The 25,754-nt window shown below is 35.2% G+C and overlaps 1 protein-coding gene across 5 annotated transcripts in view; it reads right to left on the reverse strand.

Moving 5' to 3' along the window:
• Positions 1-25,754, reverse strand: part of Ccdc169 (coiled-coil domain containing 169) — a 59,350-nt gene that overhangs the window by 8,460 nt on the left and 25,136 nt on the right. For 4 of the 5 annotated variants that reach the window (XM_013141210.3, XM_013141214.2, XM_063232627.1 and 1 more), the window contains 3 exons: positions 11,022-11,120; positions 10,762-10,815; positions 5,522-5,598 (listed from right to left, as the gene is read on the reverse strand). In XM_013141210.3, coding sequence (XP_012996664.1) covers positions 5,522-5,598; positions 10,762-10,815; positions 11,022-11,120 — 230 coding nt within the window. The remainder of the gene's footprint in view (positions 1-5,521; positions 5,599-10,761; positions 10,816-11,021; positions 11,121-25,754) is intronic. The other variant, XM_013141211.3, reaches the window with a different exon arrangement.

The following is a 25,754-nucleotide window of genomic DNA, read 5'->3' on the forward strand; positions in this document are numbered from 1 at the left end:
GGTTTTTTAATAACCTGGAATTTTCATACCAACCATTCAATTTGGATTTCATCATCCTTATTTTGTAGTTAAGTAAAATGACCAAATCTTCCCACTTTAAAAAACACTCTTACTTGTTACAAATATTTACACTGTTATTTTTTACTTTGGACTTCTGTAAGATACCACAGGATGGATTTATTTTATTTTTCTCTTTTAATATAATTAAAATTGATTTTATTTTTTCAATCAGTAGTTGTTTATCATCCAGGTAAATAACTAATTTCAAATTATACATAATCCTATAGAAAATAAATACTAACATGTATAAATCAAAGCCATCTATAATCCCAAACTACTTTGTATCTTTTTACTACATAGGTAGGTATATTTCTGTATCAGTTTATGTATGCTTCTAGAATCTAATTTTTACAGCTCTATAATATTGTAATAGACTACTGAATTATTTCCCTTATTGTTGGGTCTATTGGTTGTGTTTTCTTTACTCTGCTTTTTTTTGTATCAAAAGGAGGTTTCTCTAATAATCTCCCTCTTAATGAGTCCTAAAATTAACTTCTAACAGATGCTTTTATCTTAGGCCAGTAAAGACTATATTTTTCCCCTCTAGAGCCTTTAGTTACTCTGTAAAACTTTTCTTAAGTGAAAAAATGAGGCTGAATGCTAAAGAAAAAATAAAGTACACAATTTGCTACTTTCAAGAAACACTGGTATGGTATCAGCTTTGAGATCCTTACCTTTAGAAATGTGATTTTCATAGTTAATACATACCACTTGTCACAGTCATTAAAGTTACATACTAATTTATGTAGGAATTTTTGGCAGCTTTCAAATCTAATCCTAATGAAAGTATTTCAACTATTTATATTAAAAGCCTTTCTTAAAAAATTAGTATATGTGAGGATCACTAGAATAAATTTTTCAATTGTTGTGTAGATAGCTCATTAATTTGTGACCATGGTTTCGCACAGTAGGAATATAACAGCCAATACTCAATCAGGCAGTACCTCTTTTAAAATAGAATTTCACATTTAGTTGATGTTTTCTAATGCTCTTATTATGAATATTAGAAACACTGCATAAGTCAATGTCTTAAGATCATCATTGGTTTATGTTGGATACTGAATATTATCTCAAGGTCCACGTGCTAACAGCTTGGTCCCACAGTGGTACTGTTGGGAGGCAATGGAGCCGCTAGGTAGGACATGATAGGAAACTCTCTGCTTACTGAAAGCACATATCTGAAGGCTGCAGTGTAGGCCCAGCCCTTTCCTCTTCACATTTGCTTCCAAGCTTGTGACGTATGTGATTTTGCTCTGCTGTGTGCTATCACTGTTATGTGCTGCCGTGCCACAGATCCAAAATAATTGGAACCAGTTGATTATAGACTGGAGCTGCCAAACCTCTGAGCCAAAAGAAACCTTTTCTCTTAGTAAGTTAGCTGTCTTGGGTATTTTGTTGTAGACAGAAAGTTGACTAATGCAAGCACATATGAAAAAATCAACTAGTGTAAACATTAAATGTCATTGATAATTAAACTATAAATGTATACTATTTATAAAAATGTAAGAAACGTAAACTTACAGATCTATGAATTGTAATAAAAGAAATGCTCACGTAACCACCCCCCAGGTTAACAAAATACTGCCATCAAAATTCCCTCATGACTTTCCCTTACTATTCCCTTTCTCCTTCGTATTTATCATTGATGTGTATTTCAGTTTGCTTTTAGCTGTTTTGAAGTTTATGTGAATGGAAATGTATATTGCCTTCCATTTATGATTTCTTTTACTAAAAGCAAAGAATTATCCATAATGTTATGCAAGCTGTGGTTTTTTATTTTTTATTTTTTTGTTATTTATACAGGAGACAATTTGAGTGACTCGCCTTGAATGCAGAACAAGTGCTGAGACTTTGATTAGATCGAGACTTATTTTCATGTACTGATATGTACAGAGCTGACTATGATATTTCCTTCTGTCTTCAATTGCCTCTAAGCATTGCAAATAAGACTAGCCTAAGGTACTGGTATATAATCTCTAAAGCCATCAGACAGTCTCCTGTTTCCCCACATAGTGCTCTCTGTAAAGGATATGAGCATAACAGGATGGTAGAGCCAGTCAGCTCCAGTAATGTCAACTGGGTATGAGTCTCTAGATAAAAAAGGCTATGAGTTCCCAGGACACAAAAGTTTACACATCAGAAACTGAAGCAACAGCCTCCGAAAACAATTCAGTTGCTACCTTAATTGTATTATGCAGGGTGATCCTTCTCTGTCATTCTCCCTGCATTTTGCAAAGATGCTTTTCTCCCTACCTGGCTAGCCAGTTCAAACTACTCACGTAATTCCAGCCATCCTCACTGCTACTCATGTGCCAGCCACCCCTTTATTTACAAGATAATAAATTCTAGGAGAGGCCAAGGATCAGGGCCTAGGACCCCCTGGCTGCCCTTAACTTTGAATATGTCTTGGTGTCTTTACTCTCGCTGTATGTTGCATTGCAGGTGGTAGATTGAAATTAATTTACTGGGATTCCAATCATGTATCAATGGGATTATAAATATAACTTTTTGGACTTTGAGGATGACAGAGAAAAAAATTACAATACTTAGATTACAGTACTCTATATTTGGGATTATAATAATTTACATATTGTATATATAAATATATAAAGATTCTATTCATTCAACCATTAATGAACATTTAGGTTATTTTCAGTTTTGACTGTTTATGAATAAAGCTGCTACAAACATTATTCACAGGTCTTTTGTTGTAAGTGTATACATCATTCTGTTTGAAATATAATGGAGTAGAATTTTTGAGTCACTGAGGTGTATGATCAGCTAAATATAAAAATTAATGCTAAATGGTATTCCAAGGTGGCTATGTAAATTTACACTCCTTTGAGCAATGTTTAAATCCTTTATTTCCACACATACTTGCCATATAGTCATCAATCCTTAAAATCTGTGGTTGTATCTCATGATTTGCATGTGTGTTCTGTTAATGAGTACCTTCTTATGTGTCAATCATTTTTATACCTCTTCTGTGAGGTATTCAACAGCAAAACTTGGTTTTAGGCCTCAAATTTGAATCATCAATAAAAGAACTTCCGGATTTAAGTCAGTGGTTCAGCAGAACAGTATTTTAAAGTAGCACCAATTATACAACTAATTTGAAACAGTTCAAGTACAGAAATGTCTCTGTTCGATGAGCTTTGGGTTATAGTTTCAGAAAGTAAAGGACTTTTTTGTTCATTTGTTTGACTCATTTACTCAGTAATTCACTAAAAACTTATTTATTGTATACCAATTGATGCTTGGCACTGCAGTCAAATTGGGTTTAATTAAAAATAGCAGTAATAGATTTGGGATTAAGCAGGAACTGTGCTGAAGGACATGAACCAGCTGAATCAGAGAAGTGATCCCAGACTGTGTCACACACCTCTTTGTACCAGCACCTTAAACTCTGTTCAGACCTGTGGCATGGAGGGACCCACAGAAAAGCTAATCATCAGACTGACATACAGCTGCAGCCACATAAGGAGGAAGCAGGAATGTGCCTGGCACAGGTGATCCACTCAGATATCCTTTCATAGTAACTTGCCAAATTTTGGTGGTAAGTGGACAAAGGCACTAGGCATGGTCTAGAAAGGATGTGGTAGACAGGGGCTCAGATTCCACGGGGATACGGATCTGGCCATTCAAACAGGAAAAGAGAAGTCTACACTTGGGTCATGAATGAACCAGCTTGCTGTGTAGACTGTAGCTGCACTACTCTTCCTGCTCAAACATCGGTATTTTCCTTCCCTTGCAGATGTTGATCCTATGAATGCTGTAGTAATAAACTTCTTCATGCTGACTCCCATTTAAGAGTTGATGTCTGTGAGAAATCCAACCTATAATAGTATTTAACAGAAAACTATACGATATATATATGCATATAATTAGAATGAAGGTTTATTTGCAAAATATTTTCATTCACTATGTAAGCATATTTAAAGAAAAAGTGTAAATTTTTAAAAGACAAATTTTAAAAGACATAATAGATTTAATAGAGAAATTCTTTTTCTAACTTACTTTCAAATTTTTAAAATTTGAAATAGAATATAAATGTAAAAATTAAAAATTAACTAAGATGGTTGTTCAAAAGAAAGTTAATATAACAGGCTTATTGTTGTTTAAAAACTACTTATATGGTTAGCCCTTGGCTGATGTAGAAATTTAATAGTTAAGTATTTCTTACCCTGATATAAAATTTTCTATAAATTTTAAGAATATCTTTCTGTGTCTACCCTATTTATATTAATAGAATGCTTTGTTCTGAATACCTGTTTACCTTCTGGGAGTTTGGAATTTGATAGGTGCTATGTAGAGATTATGTGATCCACCCTTGATTAAAAAAACAACCTTGGGTACTGAAAATCTAACAAGTTTTCTGAATCAATAAAAGTTCATGTGCTGTCACCTGTTGTCGTAATTCATTTCTGAAGGAGTTAAATGGCTCTATAGAAGCTTGCACCTAGATTCCTTAAACTTTATCCTATGAGCCTTTCCCTTTGCTACTTTTAATTCATATCCTTTCTGTGAATACATTTTAGTCACGAGTACCAATATACTGAGTCCTACAAGTCTTTCTAGTGAGTTAATGAATATGAGAGTGGCATTGAGGTAACCTGAACATAGTAGCATAATAGATTTAATAGAGAAATTCTTTTTCTAACTTACTTTAATAATTTAAACTGCATTATATATCTAAAGATGAAAGTGCATAAAGATATAAATATTTTAATTCACTGTCTTTAGGTACTTATTACCTCAAAAACTGGTCAAAATGTTGCCATATCATTAATCTCTAATTATTCTCTCCTACACAATTAATTAACCAAAGAAACTTGCTACACTGCATATCCCATGAGGACCTCTTGCCTTAACTTGAACTTGAAAATGATTCTCATTTATAACTAATTTATGTATCAATTTAAATCTTAGTATTAAGTTATATGTGAATATATATCTCTAAATAGGAAGTTATACAAAATAAAGAATATCTGAGTAATTCTTCTATACTTAGTACAGAATCAGTAAAAACTGTATAGATATAACCTCCTAAACCTCTGTTCTTATCCTATATTGGTTTTGTTTATAAATAAACAATCTATATTGTCATTTACTTTTAGTGTCTCCTGCAATGAAAATACATCATACATCTTTACTAAAAGTTTAAGAATAACATTTTAATTGTAATATAATGTCAATAGTATAGTTGTAAGCTCTCCTTGGGTAATGCACTGGTTTAACTTGAAAAATAATATCTTACCATAATGTGAGAATTGAAAATGTTTCTGGAATCTAAAAAAAGTATATAAACAGTGACCAGAGACCACAAAAAAACTTCTTTATGTTTTCTTATGATCTATGTTGCTATAAAATCTACTTCCAAACTATAACAGACACCTGTTTTATCAGTACCATTTATAAACAAATGCAATTAATTAGAAAGAAAAGATACAGCTAGACTTACATTTTTACTAGATTCTCTTTCATTCGAGGCAGTTGTTCCATCTGTTGCCTTTTAGAAACTTGATGTGAGCCAGAGCCCTGAAATTATAAAAAGAAAACCATGGAGTTTTATTCATTTATTTCATGATTGATTTCAGCAATAAGAGGAACAGTTGTTCTCAATTAACTCTTTCACAAGCAGACTCTTTAATAGTATATGTAAGAAGCAGAAAAATAGTGGGAAATTTTGGCCTTCTTCAGTGTAATCAAGCTTTCATAGAGCCTGGAAATCAGCCCCAAAGTCCATGCAATTTTAAAAAAATGGAGGAAACTATGAAACTTGTATTGTCCATGTGGTTTAGGTCATTAGAAGATTTTGTAGAAGACACTACACAGGAATCATGCACCTTGCTGTTAGGGTAGATAAGATGACTGTTTCATCTAAGTAGTACCAGTAGGTGTAGTGAGGCAGAAATGTATATAATAATTTTATTTTTGTCTATTTTGAAATTCTTCCCAGTATGAAAGCAGAGACTTCTTGTGGATGGTGTAACTATAATTTATAAAACAACAACAGAGGTTGATCACCTTAGAGATGGAATTTGAAGCCACAAATGAATAAGATCATTCATTAAGGGCACACAGAGAAGTAAGAGAATTGATGATACAAAACTGGGAAAACAACTTTTAAAGGTAACCAACCCATCAAACATAGGACCACCATTTAAACAACAGGAACTCCTCCACACACTTACTGTTGTGGAAGTCAAGTGTGTATGTGGGGACAGGGTAGTATTCAATCAAAGAAGTGAGCCTGATCAACAGGGTAAAATGCCTCAGAAATGAATTCTTAAAGAGGAGCCACTGTATGCAGCTATTAAAAAACAAAAAATAAAAGCACATTATATGCATGTGTAGAAATTTCACAATGAAATCCATTAATTTATACAATTAATAAGCACTAATAGTTACTTAGAGAGTTGAGGGAGTAGGCTGGAGCACAATGGTGGAGGTAAAAACAATATGAAAAGAGGTCAGAGTGAAAGGCAAAGGTAGCATTATCCACATTTTCATGAAATTTGGCTGAGTAAAAGAAATCTTAGGCAACAGTAGTTTTATGAGAATGGCTGAACTACGTAGCCCAGGCTGGTCTTGAACTCAGGGCCACAGCCTCCTGTTTTAGCCTCCTGAATTCTGTGATTACAGGCATAAGCTACCACATTTGGCTGGACTGCTTTTTCTTTATAACAGATAAGCAGCTGGGCAGGTGGTATAAGACTATAATACCAGCACTCTGAGAGGCTGAGGCAAGAGGATCATAAATTCAAGATTCCATCTCAAAAATTCCATCTCAAAAAAAAAAGTGGGGTAGACATGTAAATACAAAGGCCTGATTTCAATTCCAAGTAGTACAGAAAAAGAAAACAAAAAACATGAGTAGTATATAAAGATATGGATATATTTGAAGGCACAAAGGAGAATGATAAGATTTCATCCCTGATAGATCTCTTTCATCATGTAAGATATTAAGTCATTGCTAAGTAACAGGTTTGGGTGTTTTAGAGCAAAAAAATGGAATTTGCTCATTCCTTCATTCACTCAGTAAATGTTATTGAGCATGTGTTACCATTACATAAAGGAAAGAATGCCAAATACAACTCAAGGATCTGTTGGGGGAACAGTGAAAACCATAGAAGATTACAATGAGGGCCTTGATTAACATGCAGCAGATACAATTAATTCAGGTATAGTGCTTTATAAATATGCAGCAGATATAACTAATTCTGGCTCTGCATAGAAGAGTAAACATTTAAGAACTAAGGAAAGAATATTCTAAGTACAAGGAACACCAAGAGTCTCAGATATAAACCAGCAGGAATTAGCATAACCTTAGATATGGCTGTAGCAGAAGATGTAACCAGGGATAAGTCTACAGAAAGGGGAACAGACATGTCAGAAAGGACCTTGCAGACCACACTAAAGAGCACTGATGTCATCATCTGGACAATGCATTTTGAAGGGTTTGTTTTTGTACCAGGGATCAAATTCATGTGCTTACCAGGCATGTGCTGTGCTAAGCTATGTTCCCAGCCCCATACTGAAGGTTTTAAATCCACATCACAGCATGTGCATCAAACTTTGATAACTCACACGTCAGAGAAGAAAACTGAGTGTGATGGAGGCAAACCTCTGTCAGCTCTGTTACTGAGACTGTGTCTCAAGTGCTAGATTTAAACATGAGGAATTCCATTGTAAGATTAACAATAAAAAAAAGAGAATTATCCAAAGGCAACAGAAATGAGTGGATAGCCTAGAACCTGGGTCACAAGAACGGCTACATTGGTAATTTGACAGTTTAGATTAGAAACAAAACAAAATAAAAAACTATGGGAAGACTGAGAATTTGTTTCTAAACCTTTGAAAAAGTTATCATGGAGAAAGAGGAATATACATTTGGTTTGTGTTCCAAAACCAATAGATGTTAAGGATGTTTAAGAAAGGAGAATAAGGACTATCATGCAATATACTAACAATTCTGGCAATCAGAACAATGACAATGTAACAGAACTATCTCAGGTCCTTTTTCTGTAAATCTGAAGCATTATATGCCACGATCTCTCAAATTAATTGCTAAAGTTCTGTATTTCTGGGAACAGTATCTAAATCTTAAATTTCTCAGTCAGGCAGTATATCTAAATTCTCAAAAAGCAGATTTTCTACTCCATATACACTGTGTAAATCAGAGGAATCCACAGAAGGAGAAATTTAGTTTTAGTCAAAACGGTGCATCAAGACTGATACAAAATCACATACAGCAACAGAAGTATAAACAGCAGATTCAGCAAATAGCTTTAGTTATCTACCAGAGACTCAATTATTTATGTAGTCAGCAAAGAGAGAACTATAAATCATTCATTAACCTTTCCAGTCTCCATAGTATCTGCCTGATCAGAACTGTCTTTGACTACAGAGATTAACAATTCACTCTAGAGTGACAATCCTTATTAACATTTATACAGGAGACAGTATTAACATCTTCCAGAGAATCTGTGAAAACCGACTTTGATTGTATAGTCAGTAATCCTGTAGAGCCAGAGTAGGATTAGCCCACCTAAATGAATTTTTCAGATAAACAAAGGTAACTCAATGTGTCAAGGGCAAAAAATTTTACTTTTAACCTTAAAAATATCATTCAGTGGAGTTTGATATATAGATCACTTTTTCTCTCTCCCCTCTTCTCCTCCCCCCCTCTTCTTGTCTGTCTGTCTGTCTCTCTCTCTCTCTCTCTCTCTCTCTCTCTCTCTCTCTGTACCACGAATCAAACTCAGGACCTTGCCCTTGCCAGGCAGATACTGCACCATTGAGCTATATCCTTGGCCTCAATTATTTTTTCTTAATGACTTGGGCGTCACATTATCTTCATAAATTTTATATTACATTCAGTTTGGTAAACAGTTTTAAACATGACTCTATGTCATTCTTTGCGCTAAGTGTTGCAAGAGTCAGGCCCCCAAACTGACCCCAGGGAGGAACCAACAGCTAAATAAAACAAATGGATTTCTTGGCAAACACCAGGAGGTAAGCAGAAATTCTGATGCCATGGCACACAGAGAGAGGCCAGTGAATTCAGAAAAGAAAAACAGGAAAATAATTCACCGTTCAGAACCTATTATGCCAGCCATTTCACTCGGTACTTCACAAGCATTACATCTAAACACTTACAGAACCCTGACAATGATACTGGTTTCAGATAATTCTTCTTTTCTATAAAAATGAGGAAAGAAATTAAGACCCAGACAAGTCACAGAACAGTATGTTCAGAGTTGAATACAAACCTAATGGCCAACTCTGTTAAGTCCAAGTTTCCCTTTACTCACTGTAGCCGTAACTTTCATTTTCAAATTTTTCTACATATCACACTGCTGTCTTCCGTATCCAAACTAATTCTTCCTCTGAATTTTTTATCAATCCCTCAGTCAGTGGTGGCAAACCTTTGGAATGTGTGCCCAGTGAGCGGTGTATATCATTGAAAGTTCTAAAGGTTCACCATCACCGCCCTAGGTACTAGAGATCAGTGACTGGCAGATTGCCCTTTATGTCAAGCCTTCTTCCCTTAAGGTCCTCCCTCTCCTTTCCAACCAACTGCTTTGAGAATGCCAATCCTCATTTTTGGCTCCATTGATCATGTGAAAGTTCTTCAAATCTATACCTAGACTATCTCTTTCTGTCTTACATATTTTCCCTGATGCTACTCATTCATTCATATAATTTCACTTTCTATCTATATGCAAATAATTTCTAAAGCTCTATCTCTAACCTTTAATATTTTCAGAAGATTCATATACCCAACTACTCTTTAAACATTTCTATTTTGATACCATATGTGGAAAAATGAACTCATAGTCTAACCTAACAACATATACCAAAATAAAGTTAATATAGATTAAATATTTAAATATCAGATATTAGGACACAGAGGTAATAAAACATGGTGAATGTTATGAAATATTGAGATGAAGATAGTCTCTTTAACTATATCAGAAACTATAAATAAAAGATAGCTCTGGCAACAAAAAATTCTATAATACTGGCATAAATACACTGAAAGGCAAATGAAAACTGAAGAATACATGTATATAATTTATTGATCACTTCTGTATCCTGTAATAAGTACCCAGTTTCTACTAGTTGCCAAGTTGTGTCTACTTTAGATCTTAACACGCATAATTATAAAGTGAAGGGTCTGGAATTTCCTAATACCAAAGGAATAGAGTTATGCCTATTTGAATTTTAGTGATTATGGATGAAATTAGAAGGACATGTACAGAAGAAAATACACAAATAATCTCTTAATTAAAGAGATTGTTTTACCTCTCTTTTTTCAATTTTTGAAAAAAATTTTATTTTTATTAGTATGTGTTTGCCATACATAGTGATTACATTCATCATGAGAAACTGGCACATGCACATAACAGTATTTTAGTTCTTCATTAAAGTTAAATAGCTGGAGATTTAGCTCAGTGGCTTAAGTGCCTGCCTTGCAAGTGTGAGGTCGTGAGTTCAATCCCTGGTACCAAAAAAAATAAAATGAAATAAAGTTAAATATTTTCCTTTTGACCTTCCTTATTTAGGATCTTAGTATCTTTTCTTACAAAATTCCAACATATGTTTCTCTACCAAGCAAACAAACAAATCTAGAAAAGTGAAAAACATAATTTGCATTCAAAGTAAATCTCTAGAATCTGGATATAAAAAAGTTACCTGAGACATTTCAGCTAGGTATGTACGCCGTTCACTGCTGGTCCTCTGGTAAGCCTAGATAAAAGATAAAAAACAAAGAATCCAACATAAAAGAAGATTTTCAGTATCTGCAAGACTACTATTAAGTAGAGGTTTACTTGTCCTTTTTTTCTAAAATATTGTAATAGATATGTAACATTTTATGAAAATTAAACAATAGGTTGCAGATCACTCTAGAAATAATGGCAGATTCAAAGGGATTGTGTAATATAGAAACAAACCTTTGACTCTTGTTCCAGTCTAAGTGCATAGTGTTTTACTTGATTTTCAAGACTCCTTTTTTCTTTTTCTAGTTGTTTCAGTAATATACTTAAGGATTCCTAAAAGTATAAAGAGTAAATTTTTTTTATGTACTCATATTCTAAGCAACAGTAACCAGTGACCACCAGTGAATTTTTAATTTAATACTCTATGATTTCTTAATTATGTAATATTTAGTTTTAAAATAATAGAAAAACAAAGTATTTGTATGAACAAATTTTCTATGGAAAATGAGATAATATAGTAGCCATTGTTCATATTCTGTTATTTGGTTCTGAAGGCCCTGTAATATTTTCATTCTCTTGGAACGGTTTTATACTATTTTGTTATGTTTGATGCTATTGTATAGGAAGCTATGCTCAACTATTTCAAAGAAAGAGACATTATGGTAGCTACTGTTAATATCTGGTTGTCTTGTTGGAAGTGCTGTGTTGCTCACATTGTTCTGTTCTGATTGCTTTGTTCTGTCCTCTTTTGTCTTAATCTCTTTAAAATAAAAAAATTTTCAAAAAAAATAAAGTATTTGCTGAACTTTAATCCTATGCCATATACTATATTAAGCTTTCTATAGATATGTCATGCAATGCTTATTGCAACTCTTGTGATGGCTAATATTTATTTCCATTTTACCCTTGAGAAAATTGCAACTTACAGAGGTCACATAGCTAACCTAAAGGCAAATAGCTAATCAACTGCAGAGCTAGAATTAGAATCCTGGTATGATGATTCTAGATGTCACACAAATTACTATTATGAACTACAAATTATTAGTATGAATAATTAGTAGCCTGTATTCATTCTATTGCTACCATAGAGGTACATGCAAAGACATTAAAGACGATCCTATTGCTTACTGTAAACTAAGTCCAACTTGTACATACTAAAGAAAAGTCACTTTAGAGAACAGGTATCCACACAGAAAGAGTACACATTTGCCACACATGATAATATTCATCAAAGGAATTTGTACCTGTACGTAGTATGTTTCTTTTTTTCCCATTTCCCTCCTCTCCCTTTAATTCTTCTCCCCACCCCACTTACAAAAGCTTTGTTTCCATTTTTTCCTTACACTCTTTTTTAATCTTTTCCTTTCCTTTCTTTCTTCCTTCCCCCTTGCTTGTTCCCCTTCCTATTTGAACATGTTCTTCCTACTTCTGGATATTTATCCTTCGTTTGTTCCTTATTTACCCTTTGATTTAAAATTTTAATCTCTAAACTAATAATGGATAATTTTGTTGACTCCAATTATTTCTAATATTCATATAAATTAAACAAAAGATCTAGTTAAATTTCTTACCTCTTGTTGGCTATGATGTAGGTCACTAAATATATTAAAAGAAACACTCAAAATATTGAAGCAGCTGATTTAAATCACTGCGAAGCAAAACTAGTATTTTAGAGCTCATATCTTCCTAAATACAGTTAATTTATTAAACACTCTTAGATTATAACTACTAGAATTTTTAAAGTTTACACTGAGGATAATTAGTTCACCTAAAACTTGACAAATTCCAGTCTCTCAAAATAATTCCATCTGAAAATGCCTTAAAAATGATGATTCCCTCTCATGCATATTTGATTAACATCCTTGATAAAACATAATTGGTCATTTTTCCAGGTTGGCACTATTGTTTGAAAGTTCATTATGCAGTGGCATCATGAAAGCTTCCATCTCTCTTTCCTCAATGTAAACTTGCTCCAGAAAAAAAGAAATCAATGAAAGCAGTACGTATGCAAGAGTTTATTTTCATTTTTATTTATTTATTTTTTTTTTGTACCAGGAATCAAACTCAGGACACCTTGCACTTGCCAGACAGGCACTCATGCCACTGAACTACAACCCAGCCTCATTTGCAAGAGGCCGGGTTGATTGTAGCTCAGTCATTTTTAAACTGAGTCATTTTTATGGAAAATTAAACTCTTATAAAATAAACTGCCCAAATAAAAATAATTTTTGAAGAAATGATCATATTGTAACAAAAGTAGTTTAAAATGCTGCTCCATGGACCCTTGCTTCAAAGATTCTAAGTTTAAGGTATGACAGTTAAATAATTTATTAAATACATTAATAATTAAATAATTTATCAAATATATTTATAAATGCACAAGAAATCTAACGTTTTAAAATACAACTTCAATGGAAAAATGCATTCTCATTTCTAAAAGAAGTTAATTTACAAATAATCTACCAAAATATAAATCATTTTTACATTAAAAGTGACCTGAATGAGTTACAATCTAAAACTCTTGAAGCACATACTAAATATGCACATGCAAAATAACAATTAAAATGCAAAGTGATACATGATTTGAATACCAAATATGAAACAGAACGTTCAAAACACCTTTAAAACAGGCCAATTATTATAGGTAGAGCACAGAAAGTCCCCAACATGGAAAATATTTAGATGAAAAAAGATAGAGCCAAGAGGACCCACATATTGATTATAAGGTTGAATCAGAAGTGATTTTTTTAAAAAGAAATGATTATTTAATAGAATTAGAGTTGAGACAATATTTTAATAATAAATAAGAGGTGAAATAAGGTAACTAGAGAAGGAGATGCTTACAGAAAGCTTGGAACATTAGGCTCAGGAACAGCACTGGGAGCTACTGCAACTTATTAAAGAAGTGACATGAAAAAAGGGATTTAAAAATATGAATGGAGTATCCATCTCTACAATAAAAATAGTTTTTGTTAGTTGTTGGGTAGATGTGCAGCTCCAACCATTGAGGCTTAAATTGTTACCCATACATTCTTGTAATTAGTTACATGTCATATTGCTATTCCTATCCTGATTAGATTCCTCATCTTATAACCTAATTCTCCGATTTATTCATTTATTCCAAAAAACTTATCAAGTTCCTCATGTTGCCAGGCATTGTGCCAGGCTTACTACAGTTAAGCACCACAAACCCAGCCTCTGTCCATGTGACGCTTAAGAGTATAAATACCAGGGGCCCTAGAATGTAGTCTGTACTGGTGAATGTTACATACGTGCTTGAGAAGACTACATTATGCTGCTATTGGGGGGAACAATTTATAATGTCAATTAGATCGACTTAAACGATAGCACTGTTCAAGTCAATTTCATCCTTAGTGGTTTTCTGGGTGCCTGATTTATCAATTACAGGCAGAGAGTAAAGTCGCCAACTTTAATCACAGATTTGCCTAGTTTTCCTCCTGTAATTCACCACAATTACTACTTAAATGTTCCTACTAGTTCACAGTTCCAGCAGCTTCTATTCCAGGTAAGCAGATCTCATTTGTGACTACCTCGATTAAGCTACTTTCTACATTTCAGGGTGAGAGTTTGCCCTGAAAACTCAATTTTCTAATGGGCCTAAGAAAAGTCATTGACTGTCAGTTTATTGATTTTTTTTCTGGTGAGGACAGGATTGATAATTTTGAAGCTGTGTATATGGTGGAGATGAAAATGAAAGTCATTGTTCCAACTGGAGTGGAAAAAATGCATTCTTTAAATCAATGGCTTGTAATCCTGTGCCTATGCAACCATTAATCCTGATATGTCAACTTCACTAGCAAATTAGTACAGCATGCTCCTGGTGTGTATGGGTGTCTCACGAAAGCATATTCTTGGGTACTGTAATAGGATCTTTTGTCCTTTCCTTTCTGGCACTGTTCCCCGGCTCTGCTTCCTAGCCACTAGGAACTGAGCATCTTTACTTCATCACACCCTTCTGCCATGTTTCTTCCAGGGAGCCAGTCAACAATGGAATGAATCCCTAAAATTGTGAGCCAGATTAAACTTCTTCAAACTGTGGGTATCTTCAGGTACTGAGTCCAGCAATGAGACATCTAATACAGAAAATTGGTGCCAAAGAAGAAGTACTATTGCTATGACTATATTTAACCATGTGGTTTAGAAGTCATTGGCACTGGCTTGCTGAAGGGCTTTGGAAAGATTTTGAGATACACACTAGTTGAGTGATTCTGGTCAGAGCTCAGAATACAAGAATGCTGGTAGAAATACAGACATTCGAAGCCAGGCTCAGGAGGCTTTAGTTTGAAATGAGGACTTCATTGGCATTTGGACTAGAAGGCAAGTGTGTTATATTTTGGCAAAAAAATGTGATCTACATTTTGGCCATATTTTGAGAATTTTTAGGTCACTGAGATTCATTTACCTGGAAGACTAATTTATCTGGCAGAGAAAATTTTAAAATAGCCCAACATTCAAGATGTGATATGGGTGCTGCTGGCTGCTTTTAGCCAGATTTATAGTAAGTATCAGAGACAAAAGAGCAGAAAACTTTGAAAAATTTAAATCTGGCAATCATGTGTAAAGTTGGGTCAAAAGAGGGGTGGTTGCTAAAGAGAGTACCATTAAAAAGCAAGCAGTACTTTGTAGGGAGCAAGAAGAAAGATGACTTGAGGAAACCCCAAGAATCAGCAAAATACCATCCACCACAGCCTCAGGGGGCAGAAGTGTAAATCTTTTATTTGAGAGAGTTCCTGAGATGCCTGCTTGAGAAGGACCATTTGAAGAATTGGTTCCCTAGGATTGGTTTCACTGGCCTCAGCCATCCAGACATTCAGAGGCTGCTACAGCCATGACCCGACACAGCCCACTACTGCTTGAACTGGCAGCAAAGTCTGGCATCATTCACATAATGCTGGTTTTATGAAGGTTATTCACAGGAAGGTCAATAAGGCCAAGCAAGGAGCCTCCAAGAGGACATCGTTGAAGAAGTGGGAATAAAGCTAAAAGTCTAGTAGAGTCCCCCCAGAAAGGTGAAGATCCCAGGAATGTGGAATATCTGCAAAAGAAACCTGTGGCTCTGAGTGAACCCAGCTTGAGACAGGTAGTCTGAGCTGCAGCCAGCAAGGCCAGTGGGCAGGGCTGCCCTCTGGAGCTCACATCTACCATCACATGCACTGCATGCAAAGGACAGAGTTACAAGACTTAAAGTTTTCCTTTCTGGATTTTGATCTTTCTTTGGTCCAATTCTTTTCCATGATCCTGTTCTTCCCTTACCTACCCTGTTTCATTGTACTTTGTGATTATGTAACCTATTTTTGATTTTTACAGAGGTTCACAGCTCAGTGTTTGCTTTGAGTCTCAGAAGAGCTTTGGACTTTTGAAAAATTACCTAACTACTGAGGTTCTGGGGAAGGGATTACTAGATTTCAGGTCAGGTAAAATTGTGAACTTGCTGTTGTCTTTATTTGGAGATTAACTATAGTTTAAGGGGGTGTGACTGGGTGTGAAGGTAATAAGGGGTACCTTGTAACTAGTAATCCTGGTAAGTCATCATCATTGTATTAAAAATGCCTAGTAGATAAGTAATACATGATCCTAGGTGTGTCTGTGTGGAAAAAATATATCTAGGTCCTCAAAATATATACATGACATACATATTCCCTCACCCATTCCACTTTGTTGCTGTTCCCTGTTCCCCAAGCACCATGAGCTAAGTAGCTTTGCTCTGCCATGCCCTTCTGGCATTATGTTCATGCCTTGAAGCCATCGACTGAAACTGTAAGCCAAATTAAACTTTTCCTTTGAGTAAATGTCAGGTATTGTGCGCAGTGACAGGAAAGCTGAATAATACAAACTGAAACCTTATTAATTGGCTCTAGCAGTGACACCATATCTGGCAATACAGCCACAATTAATGCCACTAATTGGTTAAGCCTGTGGTAGCTTACAGCTTTCACCACATCCATCCAATTTCTGTACAGGTTAGTCTGGCAAGTTAAACAAAGTTATGATAAGCACCAGCATCCCTGAATCTTTTTTCCATCTTTAATAATAGCATAGATGTCTGCTGTCTTCCCTGGGATGAGTGCTTTTGACTTCTATTTTTATCTGAGAAGGAAAAAGTTTCACAAGTTTCCACATGTTCTTCTCAACCATGATTGTTTTTACTTCAATTCTGAAGTAGCAGGAGTAACAGAGTTTATGGGAATGCTCGCCCCCACTATAGTTTGAACTTTGGTCATACCCTCCTACTTCATGGTAAGTCAGACTGTGTTCACCTGTCCTAGAAATATCCAAGTATCTCTTATTCCTCAGTGTAGACTCATCTGTTTAATCAGCCAGAAGCAACTCGGAAAAGGCACTGATTTTGAAGATAACAATATGAAATATAACAACCTCTGTTAAACTCTTATCATCTTGCCTTGAAATCCTGTATCACTGTTGTTTGGAAGTTTTGTTGTTTGTTTGGTTTTGGTTTTTTTTCTGAGTTTTTTCCTCTTCAAAAAAAAAGACATTGAATATTGTCACAATATTTATTTGGACTGACAATATAGGGTCATTTTTCCTAGGATCATAGCCACCTATTTAGTCAATGGTTCTTGGCTCTATAAGTCAATTCAGGTCTCAGAAATGGCCAATAAACTGTGCTTCCTGTTGGATTGACTGTTCTTCTGTTTTTACTTTTTAAAAAATTACAGATATTGAGTGGCCCTCTTATTAATTAGCCTGACAGCCAGAAGGAGCTGAAGCAGCACTGATGGGGCACCTGATACCTTGGTGAAGATAGGCATCTGCAGAATTTCCAGTACAAGAGGTTCTCTACCCTTTAAAAAGCTCCTCTATATACTGATGAGCTCAAAACAGTTGTAGAGTTGACATCTTCAGAGGCATCAATTCAGAGGTCCTGCCTGCCGTAGTTTGTGGAATCCTTGTTTATCTTGGTACTGTCCTTCACATACCAGACCTGCTGGGTACTGATGACCTTTCCATTGCTAAGGAAAATACCTGACATACACAATCTAAAGGTTCAGTTTTAGAGGTTCTAGCCCACGGCTGACTGACTCAGAGGAAAAAACATCAAGACATCATAGTGAAAGAATGTAAAAGAGGAAAGATGTTCACCACATGGCAGCCAGGAGGCAGAGAGCAGGGAAAGACCCACAGAGGAAGGGGCCAAGGGACCAGATATAAATCATAAGGTCACACCCCCGTAATCAACCCAGACTCACCCAGAAGTGTGCTTCACTAATCTTACAGGCATCGGCCAAGCCAATGTAGTTGACAATCATCTAAATGCCTCTGCAGCTCTCACAATGTGGGCTTCAGCCTGTTGTTCTGTTGTGTCTGCCCTTCCACTACAGGTATGGAGGCTTCTTGAGAGGTTCCCACTGAGGGTCTCTGGTTTCACATTAGATATTACTTGCTTGTTTACAGTTCTTCCACAGTATTTCCTCTACTAGGCTATTTTCCAAGGTAATCATCAATGAAGTTGTTAGTAACTGAACTGCCACCCTGGGAGAGAGCTATTGCTGTCAGGTCTACCAATCAGAAATAACTGCTGGCCACACAGTGAGTAAACCAATCATGAATCTCCATCTTAATTTCTTGCTTTTATTAGATCTGTTCCATTACCCTTAGTTTAATAATACCTGGTCTTTTGAGGAGTGGAGATACCAGAATGGGATTAAATGCATTGTACATGGATCATCAGAAATACCTGTATGATAGGAAATAGGGAAGGTTTGGATACCAATTTCATTACCATTCAAGCCTAGAATGTTGGCTGGAAGCCAAAGTGTCCTAGGCTGTTCTGTATCTTGTTACAAAATGGTTGGCAATGCTATCAGGGAAACCTAAGGCAAAATCAGCCAATACTTCAGTCCCATTAATCCCAGGAACAGTTGTGCCTTAGTACCTCTAATGCTGCTAATCATGGGGAGGAAACAGCCCTTGGGAAGCACGTGATAGATCTCAAATCCCAGCACCTGGAGATCTCATTCAAATGATCTTCCCAAGGAAGTCACTGGGAAGTCTTTGAGGGGCACTGTCTGGGTCATTATACTCTTTTCTTAAGGATATTTCAGTTTTTCAATGGAATAATCTTCTAATCTTCAACCCTGCAGTTTATTCCTAGCTGAGGCTTTCTAGTAATAGAGGAACAGAGCTGAGAATTGCGTTGTTCTGGCAGCATACTTTCATTTAATCCTATCATTCTTACACCTGTGTCTTACTCTTATCCTTTTCTGTGTCTGAAGCAATTAACCAGAGCTATGGCAGTCTAACTAATTTCTCCAGAGAAGATTCATGACTGAAGGAGAGTATCTTGGTTACATGGAGTGGCAGAGGGCACAGTGACCAGCTGCTCACTGTTCTTATTCCCACCTTTTTCCACACCTGACTCTGCCACGCTCCGAAGTGCTGGACAGGGCTGCAGAATGGGGCCTTGCTGTCACTGATACCCTTCTCTGCAGACACTTTGTTGTTGCTTCCTCAACTTCAATTACTATTCCTCCAACTATGATATTCTATAAATTTGTTTAAATGTCTTACCTGGCGAAATATTTTTTTCTTATACTTTCACTTCAACTATCTATGTAACATTTTTCTGCTTATAAGTAATATAAGTTTCTGATTATATTTAAATCTAAAAACAGAGCCACTGGCACATATTTATTACATTTTCTTGACACTTGAAACTCAACTTTATAAAAACAGTATGATTTTTACTCACACAAATTGTACCTTTAAAAGGAAAATTTTGATGGCACTAAAAACAGCTTCTTTATTGTGCATGAGCTATTTGTATTTGGATAGGTGGGAGTATTTTATAAATCTAGGAGAACAAGTACATGGATTGTGAAACAGGAATGATTTTATCAGAGGAACAGACTCCTCCATCATATATAATTTACTGGAAAACCCTCAATGTTCTTGACCACCCCAAGGAGCTGATTTTATCTGATTATTTAATCTGTGTTCATGTACTAAGAAACTGCAGCCTGGGAAGACAAACCAAAACTACAGGCTGTACCAGAAATTAGCACCACCTCTAAATCACATACAAAAATGTAATTCTTTCATAAAAGAACTGATTTTGACACCAATCAGTTCTTTTTTTCTTTCTTTCTTTTTTTTTTTTTTTTTTTTTTTTGTCTTTTTCCTTTTTATCGGTACCGGGGATCGAACTCATGACTGCCTGCTTGCAAGGCAGGCGCTTATGCGGCTGAGCTAAACCCCCAGCCCCTGACACCAATCAGTTCTAAGCATTCTATGTACTATCATATTCCAGCTGTGTTCTTGCTTTCATTTGCTTTACAAGGTCGTTTTTGAAGAATAGACTCAACACAAATAAAATAAATTTTAGGACATTATTTACATATTTGAAACAAAATTTATTTAGGACTTAATTTTTTTTTTTTTTTTTTTTTTTGTACCAGGGATTGAACTCATGACCTCATGCTCACCAGGCAGGTTCTTGTGGCTGCTAAGATAAATCCCTGGCCCCTAGGACTTAAATTCTTAAAAATCTCACTCCTCAATCTCGGGAAAAACGGAAACTCTACCAGCCACTTATTTTTCTTACTCAACATTATTTGCTATGCGAAGACCACATTTTAAAAAAGAAACGAAAAAAATTGTCAAAGAACACATGAAAAAGAAAAGAAAGTGAAATAGTAAGGGCTATAGTGCAGAAAACAAGAAAAGAGAGAGAGGGAAGGGAAAAAGGAGGAAAAAAGACGGAAAAAAGGAAGGAGTAGGAAAGGGAAAGAAAAGAGCTAAAAGAAAACTACAAGTACAAAATCATCACTCCACTGGAGTAATGATTCTCTACAGGAGGAAAACCCAGGAATATAAGTTAGTTAATCTCAGTAACAGACAGTACTGTACTTCCAACAAAGGTAACTCCAACAGTGACAGACTACAGCATTCTGTGTTTAAATGCCAAGCGCCATCTTGTGGACAACACTGTTAATAGATTTACACCTAAAAACTGTTTTTTCTCCAGAAGCGGTTTCCAATGACCCTTCTGATGTTTAGACAAAACACAGATCCACTGAAGTCTGAAGCAGAGTATCTCAGGAGGCAATATTGAACAGTGTGCATATCTGCTATAGCAGAATGACAGTGGGAATCCTGCTTCTTTTATTAGAACTATACTTTTGAGAATGCAAGATCCCCCCACTAATTTTTTTCACTATGTGGTTAATATAATTTAAATAAAATACATTTATGGGTTCCAAAATTTCTCTGTCATTAATTTTAATGCCTGATTTTCAGGCTCTATAATGTATTATGACTTTGAGAAGATTCCTAAGAAGGTTCTGAAGGTAGAAAAGACCAAAGTGAGCTTAGTGGGATCATGACTAGTTAGGTATGCAATAAGGGAAAAGGTTCTAGGAAGCTCAAATTGGTCTGGATGTCCATAAGGTAACTCAACCAAAAAAGAATCTGAATCACAGTAAAGGAGTAGAACAAATATCACAGTCAAAAGATGATATGGTGCACCAGGATGAAGAAAAGACAGTATATCAATTAGAAGTCAGTGTGTAGAAGATAAAAACGACCAAAGTAGAGAATGATAAGGAACGTGTCTTGCTTCTGTGAAGGGAGAGTATGTGAAAAAGAGAATGGGCCAACAGTTTAAAAGAACTTTGTAAGCCTTAGAATCATTTCTTCCTTCATGATTGTACTGCTAAGCAGGGCAGGGAAAGAGATTCTCTGTATGCCTATAAAAAGCTAAAATGTATTTTGGAAGGGAACTCTGACAGCCAAAGTTTATCATTTCAAAAGTTAATTCATCAAAGGACTAACTTGGGAGACACCAATTGACCTAGAATTTCAAATTTACCAATTTACTAAAATTTTTCCTTCAAGAGAATCTTCTAATATGTGAACGTGCAATCTGAATGTATTCTTTTCATGAATATATTTTTTCAATGAGGATACTAAATACTAAGCCATTTCCATGTGTTTAGGGTTTAGACACACTGGAAATTTCTTGACATGCTATTGAAAATTTACCAGATCACTTTTAAGAATTTGGATTTCAACAAATTGACTTCCTATGAATTGATTTTCTACAAATTGGTTGAGAGTGTATAAACATTATATTATCTCCCTAGTGTAAGAATCTGAAAGAGTAAATAAAATCTAAAATGTACAACAGATGTTGTGAAAGGGGAAGAAACTTCTCAAAATGAAAGAACTGGGATGGAGGAAAGGGGAAAATAAGGAAGGGAAAAGAAAACACATACACACACAAACGTGTTGATTACATTTCTCTCATTGCTTAGACAAAATATATGATGCCCAAAATGAGGGAAGAAAAGATTTATTTAGCTCACAGTTGTTGGAAGTTTTATCAGCTGGCTCCAGGAAGGGTGGCATGGCAGAGGAGCAGCAAGCAATGTCATGGCGTTGGAAGACAGAAAAAACAACAGCAAAAAGGGGAAGACAGAGAGAAAGCGAGAGCAAGTCTCTTTCCCTTCTTTATACTGTATGCACTCACGCTCATAATCCCAGCACTGAACCATGAATTAGTCACAAAGTCTAGAATCCAACCCCCATGACTGCATGAGGTTTTGAGGGGACATCTAGACAAAAGTGATAACAACAAGATAGCTAAGACCGTTATACTACTAATTTCCATTAGTTCATTGAAAATAAGTTTGTAATTATATTGTTTGATCAATTTTTCATGCCTATATCTTGTAATCTGAAAAACTACTTTGAAGATAATAACACTCAATGTATTAACCATTGTCAATCTCCTATTATGTTGTTTTGAAATTCTGTATCATTTTCATTACTTTTTCACTTTAAAATAAAAAGTATAAGAAATGCCAAAAATAGTCTTCCAAAGAATCTTTGAGGTAAGACTAAATATTTCCCTAGATAATATTTCTCAGCTTTAATATTTTTCCCATTACCAACTCATACTGTTAGCTTTCCATGGTGTGTTTCCTCGTTGGTAATCATCTGACAGTATATGAACTCATGAGACATCTCCCTGAGAGATCCAAACTGCCTGGAAGGGTTAGGGACAGAAGATAAGAGCAGGTACTGATGGGAATACTAGTGGCAGGGAGAAAAAGAATCTTGTTACAACAGACTGTCTTGAACATCTTTTCTGAGGGACATAGCTCTCTTAAATCTGCTTCTCTCATATCGTGTTTTGCCAACAGAAACTGTTGAAATTACAAATGTCAATGGGTCTACCTAAGCTAATACAAGGAAAACGTCACCACCATATGTTAGTAATAATAATAAAGCAATGAAACATTGTTGGGGAACCATAGAGGTAAGGAGCTCACTTGAATCTCTTTTTAAGAGAAAAAAAGATAAACAGTGAAACTGAGTTTCAAAACAATTTGGTAGTGTAGCAGGATACAAAGTCAACAGACAAAAATCAACAGCATTCTTATACACAAGCAACAAACCCACAGAGAAAGAAATTAGAGAAAGCACACCCTTCATGATAACATCCAAAAAATGAAACACTTAGGAATAAATCTAGCAAAGGAAGTAAAAAACCTGCATAGTGAAAATTACAGTTCTCTAAAAAAAAAAAAAGGCAATTTGGAAAGATATCCCATGCTCTTGGATAGGAAGAACCAACATAGTGAAAATGGTCATACTCCCAAAACTGCTATTTAGATTTAATACAATCACAATCAACTGAATCATTAGTTTCATATCCTAACTAGAGATGAGTGAAGAAGCTGGGAGTGCCAAGCAAGAACCCCCAAAATAGCTAATGTTCATCAGAGACAACAAACGGTACATAGTTTGAATTTTTAGTTATTTAGATTTCTTAAGAGAGATTCACATCTTCCAGTGAATGACTATTGGTCTTTGCTAGACGCAACTTGGAAATTCTTGGGAGGAACATAATCAACAAGGTCCTTTTTGTAGTGAATGCAAACAGAAGAAACTAGAAAACATACATCCAACTAGTGCAAAGGAAGTAAAAGTTCTATGATTTTAATTGAAAATGTTAAATTCCTATGGAACCCCCTGCTTTCAAGACATACTAAGAACCACAAGATTTCACTAGTTTTGCAGAGGTATGAGAACCCTCACAACTTATGTGCCAGCACAGTTTAGTAAGTGAAAAGAGATTGTACACTTTGATCCTTACTCTTGTTCCTATTTTTTTCAAGTGAGTTAAGATTAATTTCACAAGTTTTATTTTAATGAAATTTTGCTTTTCTTTTATCGAAGGAAAAGAGGAAGAGAAATAACAATACCTACCGTGTCAGCCACCATGCTATTTCCCTGACATATCTCTAATAATCTTTACAACCTTGCAAGAAAGCTTAATGAACTCTATTTTACATGGCAGAAAATTAAGCCTCAGAGAGATGAAGTAATTTCCTCAGGGTCCCATAGTCCGAATTTGAACCAGGACAGTCCGATTCAAAAAGCTATTTTTAGGTAAAGTACTCACTCCATTTCTTACCCCTATTCTTCTACTACTTCATGTTTTCTCCAACCTCCTATACTCTAATTGATACTTCTTTACTTTCTATGCTTTCACATAATTTTCCTAAACTCTACACCACTGATGTTTGTTCTTACCTAGAGCATAAATATTTTGGAGAATTATGCTGGACACTCATAAGACTGCCATTTTCCATAGCTTCTAAGATGCCACCCTTCCACTTGTCCTCCTCATCAAGGAGGAGAACAATTCACCTCCTCAATATTCTCAGTACTTATGCTTCTAAATTCTTTACCAAAACATTTCCTTAGTATTCCCCTACGTCTCCATTCTCAATCCTATTTTTCAGATTATATAATTTTTCTTGAGCAATCTCTTATATTTTCATGCCTTCAAGTGACATTTATAATTCCAAGTCTCTATTTTCAGAGACAAATTTCCATATTCTAAAACTATTTCCTTCCAGCTGCTAACTGATGAGTATCAACTGTGCAATACACACAAACAGTACTAAATTCTTCATTTCCTGACATCCCAACTGGTTCAGATTTCTATAGTCCTACTCACTGTAATCCATCAAGTTATCTAAACCAAACCACCAACTATCCTTACATCCTCCCTTCACCCCACCCCAGTATCCACGTGTTCATGAAATCATTCCCAAACATAGGTTTAATCTGTCTCCTCTGGTCCTGACAAATAACACTTCCCAAACTAAAACAATCATCACTTCTTAACGATGACAAAAGGATGCTAATTTGTTTTCTGCTTCAATTCTCAACCATCCCTGGGCAATTTTTTTTTCTTTACTTAGAGGTGGATAGACTTAAAACCTATAAAGTACTTCAACAGGTTTTATAACATACAAAAAGGCTCACATCCACATGGATACAAAATCTCTTAGTATTTATTGCCTATAAATACCCTCATTTTTCATTAACTTTCTTATTTATTCTAGACATATGAAAGGCAGATTTAGAGTATCTTTAGATCAATCCAGAAGACCTTATCATGAAGTGAACATTTGAAAATGTACATAACCCATGACTTAAGAATACCACTTTTAAATTTATGTTTAAGAATAGTGATTCTCAAACTTTGGTGTATATCAGAATGACTCAGAAAATAAAGAACAACAAAAGAAGGTATCTAAATCAATGTAGTTAGAAATGGAAAAAGTAAAATCACAAATAACTGCTAAAATCAAGATTATTACTAACTTCTTTTAAAACCCATATTCCAATGAAGTAGAGAATTCAGAAAAAATAGTTTCATATATATATATATATATATGAATTATCAAAAACTGAGCTGAGGGCTGGGGATTTAGCTCAGTGGCATAAGTTCCTGCTTGGCAAGGGCACGGTCATGAATTCAATCCCTGGTATGAAACAAACAAACAAAACAAAACTGAGCTGAGCTGAGATTTTAAACTCTGAAAAATTCAATTAACCAGCAATGAAATTAAAGCAGTAATTAAAAAAAAATCTACCAACTTAAAAAAGTCCAGGTTCTACCCACCC

This window comes from Cavia porcellus, unplaced genomic scaffold (assembly GCF_034190915.1).
Source record: "Cavia porcellus strain 051 isolate PalLab524CR breed Dunkin Hartley unplaced genomic scaffold, mCavPor4.1 scaffold_21, whole genome shotgun sequence".
Classification (NCBI taxonomy): Eukaryota; Metazoa; Chordata; class Mammalia; order Rodentia; family Caviidae; genus Cavia; species Cavia porcellus.